Source organism: Sorex araneus, chromosome X (genome assembly GCF_027595985.1).
Source record: "Sorex araneus isolate mSorAra2 chromosome X, mSorAra2.pri, whole genome shotgun sequence".
In the NCBI taxonomy this organism is placed as follows: Eukaryota; Metazoa; Chordata; class Mammalia; order Eulipotyphla; family Soricidae; genus Sorex; species Sorex araneus.
The window spans coordinates 151,128,661-151,146,804 of record NC_073313.1 but is presented as its reverse complement, the minus strand read 5'-3'; the positions used below and the strand labels follow the sequence as shown (position 1 = coordinate 151,146,804).

The 18,144-nt window shown below is 46.2% G+C and overlaps 1 protein-coding gene across 4 annotated transcripts in view; it reads left to right on the top strand.

Annotated features, from left to right (window-relative positions):
- The first annotated feature begins 819 nt into the window (after positions 1-819).
- Positions 820-18,144, top strand: part of LOC129400153 (zinc finger protein 426-like) — a 56,839-nt gene continuing 39,514 nt past the window's right edge. For 3 of the 4 annotated variants that reach the window (XR_008627468.1, XR_008627467.1, XR_008627466.1), the window contains exons 1-2: positions 1,754-1,845; positions 3,066-3,142. Coding sequence is in view for 1 of the 4 variants with exons in the window: in XM_055123538.1 (XP_054979513.1) it covers positions 1,836-1,845; positions 3,066-3,142 (87 nt within the window). In the remaining 3 variants the exon portion in view is untranslated. Of the gene's footprint in view, positions 1,499-1,753; positions 1,846-3,065; positions 3,143-18,144 lie in introns of those variants that run through there. The other variant, XM_055123538.1, reaches the window with a different exon arrangement.

Genomic DNA, 18,144 nt, shown 5'->3' with positions numbered 1-18,144 from the left:
ATCCTGGGGAATTACAGAAGCTGCAGGCCATGGTGACACGCCATCTGACACACTGTCCCCAGGTGGGAGGAGAACGATGTGGTGACATGATGCAGTAACAGGCAGGTACCAGTTTCTAGGGTGTCTGTCTCTTGAGTTTCAGGAAGGAGTCCTGGCATGTAATTCCTGGCCTGAGTGCTCCGACTCTCTGCTATTTGAGGCTACTTTGTCCTTGTCTATTGGTTTCCTTGTATGTTGATTTAGCCACAACCAGCAGTGCTCAGTGAGTATTTCTAACTCAGTGCTCAATTATTCCTACCAGATCTCAGGGACCCTATCAGGTGGCATGGATTTAAGACTGTCTTCAGTTTCATTTGTTTTTTTTTTTGGAGCAACATTTAGTGATCATTATATTTTAGAACAGGAATGATTGTGTGCTTTATATCTGTTTCACTTATAGTACTTATCTTTGCAAAATAACTGTACTTTGATGTATGCAACATTTTTCTTCTTAAAAAAATTTTTAAAATTTTTTAATTAGTGAATCACCGTGAGGGCACAGTTAAGAGATTTACATATTTTCCTGCTTGTGTTTCAGTCATACAATGCTCGAGTACCCATCCCTCCAACAGTACCCATTCTCCACCATCAGTGATCCCAGTATTCCTCCCATCCCCCCACTCCATACCCCACCACCCTACCCCGCCTCTGTGGCAGGGCATTCCCTTTTGTTTTGTGAGGTGATGGGAGGGTCACAACCTGTGATTCTCCTTAGTTACTCTGCACTCAATGTTGCAGCTGGCAATGCTTGCCAGACCAGATGGTACAGTAGGGATTGACAGTCCTGCCCACTGTCCCTGGACCCCGCTGTAGTGTAACTCCATCTGCCGCTTTCTCTTCTATTGTATTTGTTTTTATCCCACAGCGGATGTGCTCAGGGCCACTGGAGACCTACCAGCACCTTCGGGCCTTCGGTGAGAGCAGCCTGGGAGCAGGGCTGGGCTTTGTGTTCCCCAGGGACAGTGGTTCTGATGGGCCAGGATTATTGACAGCAATGCTGATTACTTTCACATGTTCATTTCTCTTTTTCTCTTTTTGTTATTTGGCCATACTTGGCAATTGTGAGGCTTACCTCTGGGATGCAGGGGATCTACCCAGGTCAGTCAAGAGCATGGGAAAGCCCCCCACGTGCTGTACTATCGATTAGCTTCCTGTGAATAGTTCCTTCCATTGCTAAATGAATCTACTTCTTGTACGACCACAGGGGCCCATGGGGGGTGCTGTGGACTAAACCGGGTCAGCACCTATATGGCAGATGTTCTACCGTACCTGGCCTGCAACTTCATTTTTTATTATTTTTTTTCTGTTTTGATTGTGTTAGGGGCCTACACCCAGCAGTGCTCATGGATCACTCTGGCTGTATATTCAGGAATTTCTCATGCCAGTGCTCCTGGCCCATATGGTTGCGAGGGATCAAACCTGTCTCTGTGTGTCACCAGGTGCCGGCCCTGCTCTAAGCGTGAGTTAATTTTGTTTTTAGGGACTCACGCCATCAGGTGCTGTTGTATTTCAGTGCTTGGAGTAACTTCCTGTGCTTTTTGGGGGGCTTCAGCATAACTCAATTTCAGACTGAAATTAAAACTTGGGACTTCTGTGACTGATAACTACCAATTTGGGGCATATCAGAAGTGGAGTTTCTGTTCAAGCTCTTTTAGGAATTAGCTTGGTTTTGTTTGTGACACATGGGGTTGGCTTGTCACCAATATCATTTCTCTATCAGGACAGGGGTTTCTGGGGTGAAGCCTGCAGTGATCTCCTGGCTTGAAGGAGGAGCCCTGAGGCCAGGGAGAAGAGGCATGTGTGCAGGTGAGTGTCTGAGGACCCTCCGTGGCTCGGGCCCTGGGAAGTGTGTGGATGCCTGAGTTCATGTGAATCACACTGCTGTACCAGAGGCCTCAGGCTCCTGGATACAGGGGCATGCCACGTTCACGATGCCCTTAATTTCACGAACTGCTTGTCATAGAATTATCCTGTTCTTTCCTTTCTTGGCTTTGTTGTCATTTTTCCTTGTCTGTCAGGTATGTAGAATATTCATGGGATTTATAGGCATTGCCCCCTGTCTGTGCTTCACCGGTCTGTTGTACAGCCTACACTGATGGTGTGCCCTTTCAGGGGAATCTAGATACCACTCTTCTCTCACTTTCATGCTTTTTTTTACCCTCAAATCACTAGCATGTTTTGTCAGTATATTAAATTTATTTTTGGTTTTGAGCCTCGGAATTTTCAGTGTTTATTCCTGGCAGTTTTCAGAGGTTACTTTTGGTGGTACTCAGGGATCAGACCCTGTCAGCTTCATGTGAGGGAAGTGCCCTCCCTGCTATTCTACCTAATCCACTAAGAAATACCTTTTGTGGGGCTGGAGCGATAATACAGCAGGTAGGGTGCTTGCCTTGCACACGGCCAACCCGGGTTCAATTCCCAGCATCCCATATGGTCCTCTGAGCAGTGCCAGGAGCAGTTCCTAAGTGCAGAGCCTGGAGTAACCCCTGTGAATCGCCAGGTGTGACCCAAAAAGCGAAAAAATAAGAAGTAAAAAAGAAGTGTCTTTTGCTTTTCTGTTTACATAGTGAATGCATGAGCCAATGAAAAAATGCTGATTTGAGATGGAGAGCTAAGAGCTAATACAGCAGGAACGGTAGTTGCCTTGCATATGGCAGACACAGGTTGAAACCTTGACATCTCATATGTTCCCAGGTATCACCAGGTCTAGTTAAAAAACAAAACCCAAAACGCTCCTTCGTGGATTCGCAAGCTGCTCCCAGCATTCCCCACAATGGACGTCATTCAAATACTTTCTATTACTGATTCTTTTTTTTTTATTCTTGTTGAGTAACACCAAGCAATGCTCAGGGGTTACTCCTGGATCATTCACTCAGGAATTACCGCTGGCAGTGCTTGAGTAACTATATGGGATTCTGAGAATTGATCCTGGGTCGCTCTGTGCAAGGCAAATGCCCAAACCACAGTGCTATCACTCCAGCCCCAACATTACTAACTCTTCCATTGTGTTTTATGTTTGATTTCAGAAAGGAAATTGCAGCTTCATGGGTTTTCACTGCACCAATTTGATTTGGGAATTGAGTCACCAAAAATGAGTGAGTTGGTAAGATTCGCATGTTGAATATAAGTATTATGTTGGCAGGATAGTTCCTTGGAACAAGAATGTGACTTGAAAGTGGAGGTCTGGCCACTGCAGGGTGGAACTTTGTAGCCTACTGCTGTGAGTAGAGGGTCCCTAGTCTTACTAGCTGCTAAAATCAGTCTTTTTAATATCTAAGGATATTATTGTTGTTGTTGTTATTCTTATTCTTCTTCTTATTATTATTTCTTGCTTTTTCATTCACTCACAGTGATGCTGATTAGTTACTTCAGGCTCAGTACTCAGGACTAACTATGGGAAGTGCTTAGGGCACCATCTGGGATGCCAGAGTTCAAACTGGGTCCACCACATGTAGTGGAAATGCCTCCCCACTTTTCTAGCATTTTTACCCGAATTCCTACTTCCTTTAATTTCAAAGAAATACTGTAATTTTTCACTGGATTGAATGTAGGCAGGAGAGTTAATTGTTTAAAAGAACTGGTTTGTTGCCACAAGTGAGAGAGTATTGGGGCGGACTTGCCTTCCACAGGATGGAAACCTGGGCTCCATTCCCAGCACTGTTCCCTGGGACCCACCATCAGTGATCCCTGGCACCGCTTGGTATGGTCTACCTCAAAATAAATACAAACTACAAACCAATAAGGACAAAAATAAATACAAAAAAACCTCATTGATCCTGGAGAGGATTTGTTTGTGGTGAAATGTTTTCAGTAGCCCCCATGGTCCATCTTGCTGTGTAGGGTTGCAGCCTTGCCTTAACACATGGATCAGGGGCTCCAAACTGTGCTACAAGCAAACCCAGACTCGGGTGTATTTTATTTTGTTGGAAACTACTTCTTTGGCATTCTGCAGACAGTCTTATGTCCATTTTATGTATATGTTTATTGAGTAAAAAAAATTTAAACAAATTAATGATGGTGCAGCTTTCAATTAAGCGCGGCCACTATGTGGAAACATTGGGTCATCCCATAGAACATCCATCCACCTGTCGGAAATTGCATGCCTAGTGGTGGAAATGTTGGCCTCAGTTTCTTTTGACAGGGAGACTATGAAGGAATGGAGCAGTCATTGGAATCCTCCTCTGCATTGTACAGGGACTCAACCAGCCCCAGTGGAATGTCTCTGATCCTGCACTCCGTGACAATGTCTCAGAGTCAACAATCCCGCACTCTGTCCCATGGGGATGCTGAGACAGGCCTAATGACTTCTGAGGGTGATCAGAGTGGAGAGAGGGGGAGGGGGAGGGGGAGGGGGAGGGGGAGGGGGAGGGGGAGGGGGAGGGGGAGAGGGAGAGAAGAGAGAAGAGAGAAGAGAGAACTCACTTTTTCCCTGTGAAAAGCTCCTCACAGTCTGTTCTCAGTTTCTGGACACAACCCCCTCAAAGGCAGCAGCCCTGGGACTGTGGGAGAGGAGCACCGTTTATAGTGAGTCTCACATACCAACATTTGCATAAAGAAAATCACCATGGACTGACCCCATCCAAGAATAATGTTCCCTTAGAAACCCACAGTAGACAGACTGCCCAGGAATGTTACCAGGGAGAACAAACTTTGTGTCAGGTATCGTCGCAATGTGTCCATGCAAAGATTTCAAACTGGAGAGAAACCGTTTATGTATATGGACTGTGGGAAAGCTTTCACTTCCCCCTCAAAACGTATTATACATCAGAAAGTTCACACTGCAGAGAAACCTCATGCATGTGAGCAATGTGGAGAGGCCATTACCTTGTCCTAACAACTTAGTGTCCTCAGGGAAATTCATATAGGAATGAAAACTTACTTGACTCAGGATTGTGGGAAAGGTCTAAACTTGCTCCTCTGATATTTTTCATCACAGAAAGAGTCATTCTGGATAGAAACCATATTCATGTCAGGACTGTGGAAAGGTCTTTGCTTATCACTCAAACCTTTCTGTGCACAAGGATAATCACATTGGAGAGAAACAGTGATTAAGTAAGACATGTGGTAAGGTCTTCACTTGATTGGCAGCCCTTAAAGGGCACATGAATACTCATACTGGAGAGAAACCTTATATATGTCAGGAGTGGGAGAAGAACTTTAGCAGATCCTCAGTGCTTACTGTACATAGGAGAATTCACACTGGTGAGAAACCATATTAATGTAAGGCATGTGGAAAGGCCTTCAGTGATTTATCAGCCCTTAATAGGCGTATGAATACTCATACTGAAGAGAAGCCCTCTGTATGTCAGGAGTGTGGGAAGACTTTTAGCAGATCCACGTATCTTACTGTACATAGTAGAACTCCCAGCCTTATGTATGTTAAGAGTATGGGAAGGCCTTCAGCATGTCCTCCTATCTGACAGTACATAGGAGAATTCACACTGGAGAGAAGCCTCATAATTGTAAAGTTTGTGGAAGGGCCTTCACTCAGCAGTCAGTCTTTACTCAGCATATGAGAAGCCATACTGGAGACATGCCTTATTAGTGTCAGGAATGTGGGAAGGCCTTTAGCTCATCCTCAATGTTCACTGTAACATAGGAGAACTCATTTGGGAGAGAAGCCTTTTGTATGTCAGGAGTGTGGGTAGTATCACACTCCGGAGTATTTGAGTACCTTTCTCAAATACATGTCAAGAGTATTTGAGTACCTTTCTCAAATACTCAGAGCTGACTACACATAACAGAATGCACACTGTTGAGAAACCTTATAAATGTAAGGCATATATAAAGGCCTTCATTTGGTCATCTGCCCTTAAAACATATATGGGTACTCACAGTGCAGAGAAGCCTTATGTATGTCAGGAGTCTGGGAAGGCCTGACATACATAAGGCATAATACAGTAGTAGTATAGCCTTAGTACTTACGTATACTCATAGGAGAATTCACACTTGAGAGAAACCATATTAATATAAGGACTGTGAGACAGCCTTCATCAGCATAAGCGATTTCATACTAGAGAGAAATTGAATGTGAGAAATGTGGAAAGCGTATTATTTCTCATGCCTTTGTAGTCATAGGAACATTGCTGGAGAGAAGCTGTATGTTTCCCTTTTTTTCCACATTTTGTTTAAATATTAGTTCTGGGATTCTGTGAGTAATTTTGGGTGGGTGTATTTTGTGACACCTGGAGAATGGGGATATCCCCCACAAATTTTGCAGGGATGTGATTCGGATCAAGTAGAGTCATGGCTGTGAAATTATTTTGTAAGTTATAAAGTGAGAGCCTGGCAAGCTACCCTTGGATTACTTGATTTACCAAAAATTGTAAAAATGTCGGTCCTCATTCCCCTGACCCTGAAAGAGCACCAAATATGCCATCAGCCTATACTGGCATGCGACAGGGACCAATGGAGACGTTACTGGTGCCTGTTTGAGCAAATTGATGAACAACAGGATTACAGTGAAGTTATAAAGTGCCATTTGAACATTAGGCACACGGATGTGGCATATAAATATAAGGGAGTATTTCTGGCTTTAATCTCGACTTTATAGTAGGCTTATTAGTATAAAGTAGCAGATTATGTTAAAGTAATTTGGGGGAGAAATGAAGTATTAATAAAGTTTTGGGGACAGGCTTCTGATCACTGTTAGGTCATAAAAAACAATAAAACTTGCAGTGTATCTGAGTCATTTGTATTCGGGATAATTAAGTGGGTAATCCCCTCTGGTCACTTTGTCTTCTGATGTCTTCTTGCTGTGTGCTGGCCTCCTCCTACCACTTCATCAGTCCTAACTTCTCCTCCAAGCAGTGACCTTCACAGTGCAGCCATTTTTACATTCATTATTAGTGGGCTTATATGTTGGGCATGTCATTAGATTGGACTGTGTGAAATCATCATTTTGGTTGGTTAAAAACAGTCATTTCAGCTTGCTCAGACTAATCCAATAGGTACTAAATAAAGTGTTTCTAATTTTTTCATTGGATCAATAAACCAAGCAGGGTGTTTTGCTTTACAGCACCTTGGATCATGGGTTCTTAGGATTTTTTTTTTCTTTTTGGGTCACACCCGGCGATGCACAGGGGTTACTCCTGGCTTTACACTCAGGAATCACTCTTGGCGGTGCTCAGGAGACCATATGGGATGCTGGGAATCGAACCCGGGTCGGCAGCGTGCAAGGCAAACGCCCTACCCGCTGTGCTATCACTCCAGCCCCGGGTTCTTAGGATTTTTTATGCTTTGAATTTCTTATCAGAATAAGAGTTTTTGGTGCTTAAAGTACATATCTACAAATAATGCCAGTTACACTGAAAGACAGTTATCAAAATGAAAAAAATCCAAACTTGTCACGTAGTAATGTTTGCTTTAAAAATTAATGCATTAAACAGCAAGATCATTGAATTAAAACTTGGGAATAGTTACTTTGTTGTTGTTTTTTTTTTTTTTTTTTGCTTTTTGGGTCACACCCAGCGATGTTCAGGGGTTACTCCTGGCTCTGCACTCAGGAATTACTCCTGGCTGTGCTTGGGGGACCATATGGGATGCCGGGGATCGAACCCGGGTCGGCCGCGTGCAAGGCAAACGCCCTACCTACTGTGCTATCGCTCCGGCCCCTACTTTGGTTTTTTAATGATAGCTGCTTGAAACTCTTTTTGCGCTGTGCACAGGGGATGATCAGTATGGAGTGGCCTCTGATGATCACTTAGAAATATGGAATGCTGAGAAAGAGCTGTCTGGACCTGGTGCTAGCCTTTGGTAGCTGAATGATGACTGGGGAGAGTTACCAGATCCTCATCTACATAGGAAGGCTGTGAGCAGAGGTGATCTAAGTGGCTAGTTTAAGATACTTAAAAGCGGTTATAATTGTGAATGATGTCAGAAACATCTCTGTTATATGAGTAAAAGTATTGTGATATGATGTAAAGTCAAGGCAGAGATAATGCTAGTACTATTTTTGTGCTTTGTTGCCTATCTTCTTTGTTGGGGGTCACATGGTGATGCTCAGGGGTTACTCCTGGCTTTACACTCAGAAATCACTGTTGGTGGTACTCGGGGGACCATATGGGATGCCACAGATCAAACCCAGGTCATTTGTGTAAGTCAAATGCCCTACCCGCTGTACTATTGCTGTGGCCCAAGGCAGTCCTGTTCATATCTAGGGCAGTAGTCTTACCTTTCAAAGACTTTGGAAGTTAGAGGGCTGTAAATCATCTTACAAGTGTTGCAAAGATATGTACATTTGTGGATGTCTGTTAGGCTTGATCCAATCTCTTGGCAGTATTAAAGTATTAAGGCCTTATACTCCCAGACCTGAGGGCTAGAATCTGTCCAGACAGTCCTTGTTTGCCTATCAGTATTTAAGAAATTTAACACTCTTTTTATATAATTTTTCTTGGAGATTCCATATATAAATTTACATATAGATGTGGAAACTTTTTTCTGTGTGTGTAGGGGTGCACAGCTGGAGATGCTCAGGAGTTACTCCTGGCTCTGCACTCAGGAACCACTTCTAGCAGTGAACCAGGGACCGTGTGGGATGCTGGGGATCAACTGTTTGTTGGCTGTGGACAAGGCAAGTTCCTACCCACTGTACTATCTCTTCAGCCCCAGATATGGAAACATTTATAAGAGAATTTCACTGAAGTTTCCTGTAGTTACTCAAAAATAAAATTTAAAAAGGACTTGTGAAAATGACTCACAAAAACTGACTATGTCTGTTAAAAAAAGTTTGCTACTGTTTACATGGCAAGATCATGGGCAAACAATACAGTGAGTACTCCAGCGATTCAGAGAAAGAAGGCCGCCGTGTGGATGTGATGGCAGAGCGAGCTGGGCCTCGGAGAGGGGTTCAGTGGATAGACACGAGTGCGGGAGAAGGCATTTGCAGCAGGGAGGAGGTGTAGGAACTTCGGGTATGCTCCTGGGAGTATATGTTCCTTAAGAGAGTGCTGCTTGAGTTTGGAGATGTGGTACTGCGGGTAGGGTACTTGCCTTGCAACGGGCTGGCCTGAGTTCAATACCATGCACACGTATGGTCCCTGGAGCCCTACCAGGAGTGGTTCCTGAGCACAGAGCCAGGGGTATGCACAGAGCACTGCCTACTGTAGTCTAAAAACAAACAAACCAAAACAATAAAAAAGAGATTGCTTCTTATTTTGTTTTGGCTTTTTGGGTCACACCCTGTGATGCTCAGCGGTCACACATATCTCTGTACTCATGAATTACTACTGGCAGTACTTGGGGCATCAAATGGGATGCAGGGATCAAACCTGGACTGGTCACGTGCAAGGCAAACACCTTACCCACTGTTCTATCACTCCGGCCAAAGAGATTGCTTCTTAAGCTCCCAAACATGTATAGAGTTTCAATAAATAGAACCATAAAAAATGGTCAACTTTGGTAACTAATCATCAGTGCAAATTCTTTGTTCTTCCGTGCCTGTAAAATAATTATTTTCCTAATATATACTGATTACTGGCTTCCTCTACCCCTCTCAGAGAGCCCGGCAAGCTACTGAGTGTATCTCGCCCGAACTACCGAGCCTGACAAGCTACATGTGGCATATTTGATATGCCAAAAACAGTAACAACAAATCTCACAATGGAGACGTTACTGGTGCCCACTCGAGCAAATCAATGAACAACGGGACGACAGTGCTACTGTGCTATTTCTTTCTTTCACTTCGGTGATGCACAGGGGACCATTTGAAATTCTGAGGTGTGAACCCAGATTGCCCGCATTGGAGACAAGTGCCCCGCCCATTGTACTAACCCCTCTTGCCCCATCCTCTGGATTTGAAATTGTGTTTCTGAAACTGCCTCCTGTGGTTTCCCTTGTAAGCAAGAGTCCAGTGGTAGGGCTTTTTCCAAAGACTGTGTTCCTCCAGCCTTTTCCCTTTCCTGTGTCTGTCCAGGAGCTCTCTGGGCTGCTGCTAGGCCAGTTCCTCTCTGTATCTCCAGGGCTGGCTTCGGAGTCACTGCTCTCACCCCACCTTGATTAATTCCCCAGCGTCAGGTGCCTTGTACCTACCTGCCTGTTTTACCTTCAATCAACCCATCCACGTTTTTCCTGAGGGACTGTGATAGCATTGGTTGAATGTTTGACTGACCAGTACAGGTTCAGGGGTATTCTCCTTCCCCCTCAGCTCCCCACTCTGTGGCCCACCGCCCCATCAGCTGCCTCTCCATTCCTTTATTTAGTCCATTCTCCTTGCACCACCAGGTCACCTGGGTTCTCTAAATCTGAGCCATGGCCCTTTAATTGCCTGGCAGAAGCAGAAGTGATGTCACAGAGGGCCCTTCAGGAATCCTTTCTATTCTAGCTGTGGTTGCCTGGCTCGGGCCGCCATTAGTCTCATGGGTAGAAGAGGAATTGGCGCCCAGTGGTAGGGCAGCTGTGAAGGCTGATTTTGTGGCAGGACCAGAGCGGCCTCCCGTGAGTGCCCCGCGCCTCCCCGTCTCTGCACTATGAGGGGCGGGGGCCCGCCAGCTTGGGGCGTGCAGTCGTGCTTGTTTTTCACTGGTTCCAGATATCCAGGTGGTTTCTGAGGTGCGGCTTTGGGTGGTGCAGTGGGGGCTGTGCCGGGGTGCAGGTGTCGCATGTGTGAACGAGTGATCATTGGGGCTCCCCTTGGCAAATATCGCCTCCAGCTCTGGAACGGGTCCGATGGGGGTGGGTTCGGGGCTGCAGGGCCTGCAGAGGGCGGGGTTTAGCCCTCCCAAACCTGCCAGCACAGGACTGTGCTCGGCCCTGTCTGGAGACTTTGGTCCTGGAATCACTAGTCTAGAACCTTTAGACTCACTTCCACGGGCAGGGCCGTCTGCAGCAGGAGACCCTGTTTTCCTCTGTCCTTTGATTGATTGCCGTGATGGGGTAGGGACACCTGTGTCGTGGTCTCTTCGGGGTGTGGGGTTTACAAGTGACACTTTTTCATTATTGTTTTGGTTGGGCTTGTGTACCATATCAGGAGATGCTCGGGGTTTACATTCGGCTCACACTCGGGAATTCTGCTGATGGTACTCGTAGTCTACATGGGATGCTGGGGATTGATCTGGATTGGCTGCATGCAAGGCAGATTCCCTACCCGCTTTACTGTCTCTCCTCCCAACTTTTGTGTTTTTCCCCTATGTCAAGAATTTCTGCTTTCTAAGGTTTAGTTGCAAAGCACCCCACACATGTAATCCCTCCCTGACCAGACTACCCCAGCTGTTGTGGTGAGTAATGGGGCTAAAGTTTTGGGGTTTCTTTAAAGATAAATAGTGATTTTCCAGGGTTGTTGGTGATGTTGGGGAAGCTTTGCACAGAGTCACTCCTGATGTGGTGGAAATAATTCACTTAGAAAGTTCTAGAGCAAGTACAGCAAGTAGGGTGCTTGCCTTGCAGTCGGCCAACCCAGGTTCAATTTAGGTCTGGTATTCCATATAGTCCTTGAGCAGCACTAGGGCTGAGCCCTGAGCCCAGAGATACAATAACCCCTGAGCACTGCCAGTTGCCGTCCAAAATCAAAACACATGCACACACACAGACATACACAGAGGATGTGAGAGCAATGAAAAACAGTACTAGAATTCAAGAAAAAAATATGGATTTCTGTAGTGTAGAAAAAACCCGAAAAGAGGGCTTAAGGACCTACTTTTAATGTGTCACTCTAGAATTTGTCTTTACACATGAGTGTTGGATATTAACCCTAAGCGCTTTAGGCTTGAACCATGAATTGCCAGTTTTCTTCCCCCATAGATGGTTATAGTGCTCTTATGAGCTCTCCTAATCCCCCGAGTTTATCTTTAACTCATAAAGTCAAACTTTCTGGAGACTCCAGACTTTGCATCTAAAGTCATTTATTTCTATTTCTCTTTTTCCTATAACTGATATTATCTATAATCTATTACTATAGAGCAATGTTTGTTGCTTTAAAAGAAAAAAGTTAATGCTAAGCACTTCTTTTTGATGGTTAATTGACTTTAGAATATTTACTCCTGAGCATCCATCATAATTACTTGACTCAGGCTTCAGTTGCCATAGTTTCCAACCCCAGAGAACTGGATCCCACCAAGAATCTCTGGATAGACCTGGGGCAAGCAGCAAGGCTATTTTGGCCTCAATACGGGACAGTCTAGAAATCATAAAGCATGGTTTTGTTTCCAAGCTGTCATGACTTAAAAGACCGGACCCTATGGGGTAGCAGAAGCTATACCAGCCTGAGCAATCCGTGTAGAATTTATGGTAAAAGTACAGCCAGCTTTTAACCTTAACTCATGGATCCCAGAGAAGTAAGTTTTGGAATGTTTCTTACTGTGTGTATCCAGATAAATACAAATATTAATAAGAAGTAAACTTAATTGTTAAATATGTACAAGTACGTAAAGAGCAAAGCAACACAGATGCTTGTAGCCCTTGAGCGAATTTCTGTCTAGTCTCAGACAGGACGTTTCCTTGAGTTAATTCCTCCAAAAGGGTTGCCTCTGTTGAAACGGTTGACCTTTGTAAATGATAAATCACAATACATGCAGGCCTGTACCTCAACACCCTCAGATATTCTATAAGTATGCTATTCGGCTCAGAATTAAAGGCTCACTATGCACTGCCCATTGGCCATCAGTTGTTGTCGTCCCCATGTCTTTGTTTCTCTGGCGAGACAGAACATCAAACATGTCATACCATGGGACCTAACCTCCTCACTAATCTTCACATCTGGCAACCCGGGGAGGGAGCCTCAGAATTCACACTTGAATATTTTTTGTTGTGTTGTTGCTTTGTTTCATTAAAGTTACCTTTTGAAGTTGCAGTATTTTTGCTAAACTCTGCATCTTCCGTGGCTTATTCCTGCCTCTGAGCTCAGAGATTATTTCTGGCAGGGGTCAGGGGCCCATATATGTGCTCGGGTATTGAACCTGGTTCAGCCAAGTGCAAGGTGAATGTCTTCACCCACTGTATTACCACCCTAATCCCCAAGATACAATATTCATGGTTTAAAAGTAGACTCACTCCTGAAATTCCAGTTGTCAGACACACGTAACATCATGGTTGATAGTAAACACCCTGGATATTTGGATAATTTTGTGATCCAACACACTGTTTACATGGTTTTCAGAGCTCTTCCTACACAACAGGAGTGAGTGCTGGATGAGACTTATGTGCTGATTTGGAATTAAAGGAATTCACGAGCAGGATGGGTCCAGGTCCAGCAGGTCAGAGATGGGACTGCCTGGGGCTCACAAATGCCTAGATGTGACCTTGGTCACTGGTAGAGATCGCCCAGGCCTATGTCCCCATCCACTCTGCAAGAGGACAGCTGAAGGTTTGTCCACCCGGAGTCCCTGTGGCTGCACCCACGGCAGAGCCACTATGGGGCTGTGGTCACTGGGGCTTACTGGGGCCGCCTCTGCGTGGGAGCTCCTGGCCTCAGAGTTAGTCCCTAGCCTTAGGGTCCTTCCCGAGGGGCCCGGAGTGGATTGCTTGGGCTTGAGCAGGGCTGTGGTTTCCTCCCCTGTAGGCTGAGACGAGCCCTACTGTCCTGACAGGCAGCCGGGTCACAACCCACGTCTCTGTCCCCTGGAGAGTAGGAGCATCTGCCATTGTCTCCCTGCAGATGGCTCTGTGGGCCAGTGTCCAAGCGTCTGGCAATTCTCTACATTTCTGGCTCCAGTGCAGGGATTTCTGGTCAGGTGGGGGCGGGGCTGGCTGTGCTGCTGTCTGGTGCTCATGGCTTAAGTCTTTGCATGGAGCCTCCTGCTGATCCGAAGGAAAAACAGAGGCAGGAGATGGTGACACCCCCTCTGCCACACCATCTTCAGGCTGGAGAGTGACAAGATGACACAGTGCAGTAACAGGTCACACAGGCTTCCTGGGCTGACAGTCTCGGGTGGTTTCAGGAAGGAGATGTGGATGTGGCTCCTGGCCTGAGTGACTAGCTCTCTGTTTGAGGCCCCTTTTTTTATCTTGTTGATTTGTATGGGCTACAATACTGGTGCTCAAGGATCACTCCTGTCAGGACTGGGGGAACATTTGTGGGGCATGGGCCCAACGCTGATTGGACTTGTTTGTTTTATTGTTTGTTTGTTTTTTGGAAGGTGCTGAAGTGGTGGGGCCATACCCAGCGGTTCTTGTAGGTTACTTTTGACTCTATACGCAGATTTTCCATCTGGCAGTGCTAAAGGGACCGTATGGGATGGCGGATCGCCACCCTACCTGCTGCCCACAAACCCACTGTCCTGTTACTCCATCCTGCTGCTTTGTTTTCTTTCATGTTTATTTTTGGCGTTGCTCAGGGCTCTGGCTCTGTGCTCCGGATTCACTCCTGACAGACATCTGGGGACCCAGGTGTGCTGGTTATGTGTATATCCTGATGGCTACAAATGTCTCCCTGAAATTGCCATTGCCCTATTTTGTCCTTCCCGCTCTGAGAGCCTTGCCTGCTCGCTCACACAATCTCACGTTCACACGCTGCTGTATGTGCAGTTCTGTGCATGTGCCTGTCCCAGGGAGTTGGAGCAAAGGACCTCAGCGTCAAGTCACTTTTACCTACTTTGAGATGAATAAGGGGCATCCCTTATATTTGTAAGGACTTTGGGATTGTGTTCACTTACTCCTCCTTATTACTCATAGTAATACTCATAACTGAAAGAAAACTTACATGTGCCAACAATGAGAGAAAGTGTAAGTTATGCCCTCAAGCCTTAGAATAACAGGAGAATTGATCTTGGAGATAGACTCTACATATTTAAGGACTGTGGGAAGTCCTTCACCCAGACTTGGCATCTTATTGAGCATAGAAAATAAAAATCATACCGGTAAGAAACCTCATAAATGGGGCTGGAGCGATAGCACAGCAGGTAAGGCTTTTGCCTTGCACTCGGCCGACCTGGGTTCGATCCCCGGCATCCCATATGGTCCCCCAAGCACCGCCAGGAGTAATTCCTGAGTGCAAAGCCAGGAGTAACCCCTGAGCATTGCTGGGTGTGACCCAAAAAAAAGCAAAAAAAAAAAAAAAGAAACCTCATAAATGATTGACATGTGGGAAGGCCTTCACTCTGCCCTCCAGTCTTACTATGCATTTGAAAAGTCATAGTGGAGAGAAGTCTTATCTATGTAAGGAATGTGCAAGGCATTCATTCAACCTGTGACACTTTCTAACCATAGGAAAACGTATACTGGAGAGAAATGTTATTTTTAAATGTGGAGAGGCCTTTGCACACCTCACAAGCCTTTTAGACATCCTAAAAAGCACACTGCATGAGTCGATCCCTAATAACTATCCCCAAATCAGAACAGTGCCACTAGAGAAGGCAGTTTTTGAAGGAAGATAGTGTTTTGTGTAGAACGGGAGCTTTACTCAAGGAGTCAGCCTTGGAGCGGGGTTCATGGGCTGCTGATGCACTTAAGCGCCTCGGCTCCTGGCAAGGGTTACTGACTGCTGTCTGAGGCCACTTTTGTCCCTGTTCGTTTTGTTTTATTTAGTTTTGATGGCTCTTAAGAAGTACTCCCAACGCAATGCTCAAGATTCACTCTTGTCCATAATCAGTGATCATATGGGGTGCTAGTGATCCAAGATTAACTTCTTGGGGTATTTTGTTTTGTTTTGGGAGGTGATGGGGAGACACAGCCAGTGACTCCTGGGATTATTCCTGGCTCTGCACTCCAACATTGCACCTTAGGGTTCTTTGGACCATATAGACAGCAGGGATCGCCCGCCAGCCTACCCGTGTTTCCTAGACCCACTGTCCTGTTTCTCCATCCTGATCCTTATTTTTCTTTCATATTTGTTTTTGTGCAACAGTGGAGATGCTCATGTTTTAATCTTAGCTCTGTGTTCCAGATTCACCCCTGAGTGTCATCAGGATCCAGGGTGTTCAGGCCCTGTATGCAACCAGGCTACTGCAGTGACTCTGGCCCCAGGACACGTGTTTCCCCATTTTGTCCTTTCCACTCTGGAGAGTATCGCCTGCTAGTCACACAGTCTCTCATTCACTAGCTACAGTGTGCTCAATTCTTAGGATGTGCCTGTCCCAGGGAGCAAAGGATCTCTGGGGCCAGCGAGGTATTGGGGTTAAGTCACTTTTACTCACCTCAGGAAGGATTTGGGGTGGCTCTAAAACAGGAGTTCCGAGTCCTACAGGCACATGTGTTCTCACACAGCTTTGAGTCACTTGCTGAACATTGTGTGTCCCCTTCTCATTCCTAGAACATAGAACAGGTACTGTGGGATATGGTATTGATGGGGTGTGGTATCTAGTGATTTGGTCCAACCCAGTGTTGCTATTTCTGGTTCTGCTGGCTCTGTGCTCAGGTGTTACTCTCTTCAGTGCTCATTCGATTTATCCCTGGGGTGGCTACAGGCAAGTCCAGAACCTGCAGCAACCTTCTAGTCTAGTGCCATTGTAGTAGATCTGGCTTCGTGTGAGGGATTCCTGGGCTCATCAGCCCAAAATGTGGGTGGAGGCTGGTTCCTCCCAACAGGACTGGGGAAGGGAGAGAGACCTGAGCTCCTCTAGGGCGCTGGGGTGTCTCATCCTCACGCCCCATATTATGGGGTGGGATGACATCACTCTGTCCCCTGTGTCTTTCAGTTCAGGACATGGTGACCTTCCCTGACATGGCCCTGAGTTTGCTCCGGAGGAATGAACAGGGTCAGAACACTAAGTGTCTGCAGGGTACAGGTGAGCCCCAACCTGCTGGAGTATCTCCCCAGTCCCTGGCTTTATGTATTCTGAGTCCAACTTAAGTTTTTTGCTTTGTTTCATTTTGTGGACCAGCTGGCAATGCACATGGGTGACTTCTATATATGCACTCAGGAATCACTCTGGTTCGAACCCCGGCATCCAATATGGTCTCCAGGTACAGCCAGGAGTATTTCCTCAGCCCAGAGGCACGAATAAGCCCTATACATACCTGTGTGTGACCCAAAACAAACCAAATACATTTACTTCTCTTTCCACACTTCACTTGAGTGCTTTGCTTCTGCTCTTGGTATTGTTTTGGGGACACACTTAGTATTTTCGTTTTATTTGTAATTTTTAAATTTCATTCATTCATTTTTTGGCTTTTGGGTCACACTCAGTGGTGTTCATGGATTATTCCTGACTCTGCCCTCGGGAATTTCTCCTGGCACTGCTCAGAGTCCATATGGAATGCTAAGATTAGGATCCCGGTGATTTGTGTGCAAGGCAGATACCCTTCCCGCTTTGCTGTCATTCCAACCTCTAAGATGATTAATGTCTTATAGTCTCACCCCCTTAGCCACTGCTTTGCTCAGTGCTTGGGGTCACTTCAACTTATCTTGGAGACCATGTGATGCCCGGCATCACCCAAGGTTCCCACGTGCAAAGCATGTTCCCCAATCCTGTGCATTGTCGCCCTGCCTCCGTTGGACTCTTTTACAGATTTTTAAAATTTGTTTTGGACCAAACCAGCAGGGCTTGGGTTTGCTCCTGGGCTCTCCTCTGAGGAATCATGCCTGGCTTGTGGGGGACAGTGTGAGGTTGTCGGGGATCAAACCTGGATTGACATGGGCAAGACTATTGCCCCACCTGCTGTACTATCTCCTCAACCTCCCATCTTCCCCTTTGTTTCTTGTTTAATATAAATTGGGAGGGTTGCTGTCATTCTCCTTGCTTGGGTGCTTGTGTTTACTCCTGACTGCATCAGAGTGAACTCAGGGCCCTTTAGTTGCTGGTATCCTGGACACAGGGTCCAGTAGTCATTGTTCATGTGGATAAAGGACAAAGTAGGGTCTCTTCTTGAAAAGCTGACTGTGAAGGCTGATTTTGTGGCAGAACATAAGACCTCCAGTGAGAGCCCCATACCTCCCCATCTCTACACTGTGAGTGGCAGGGCCGCACCAGCTTGGAGGGCACTTACACGCTTGTTTTTCACCTGTCCCCCGATATCCAGGCAGTTCCTGAGGCTCGGTGGAGGCTTTAGGGGGATGCAGAGCTTTTCGGGATGCGGTGGGCATTGTTCCAGGACTCAGGGGTTGCAGATGTGAGTGCATGATCCTGAGGGCCCCTTTGGCCACCACCGCCCCCAGCTCTGGGATGAGGTGGCAGCGGGTGAGTGCAGAGTGGAGTACAGGGCCTGTGGGCCTTGGGGGGTGCAGGAACTGCCAGG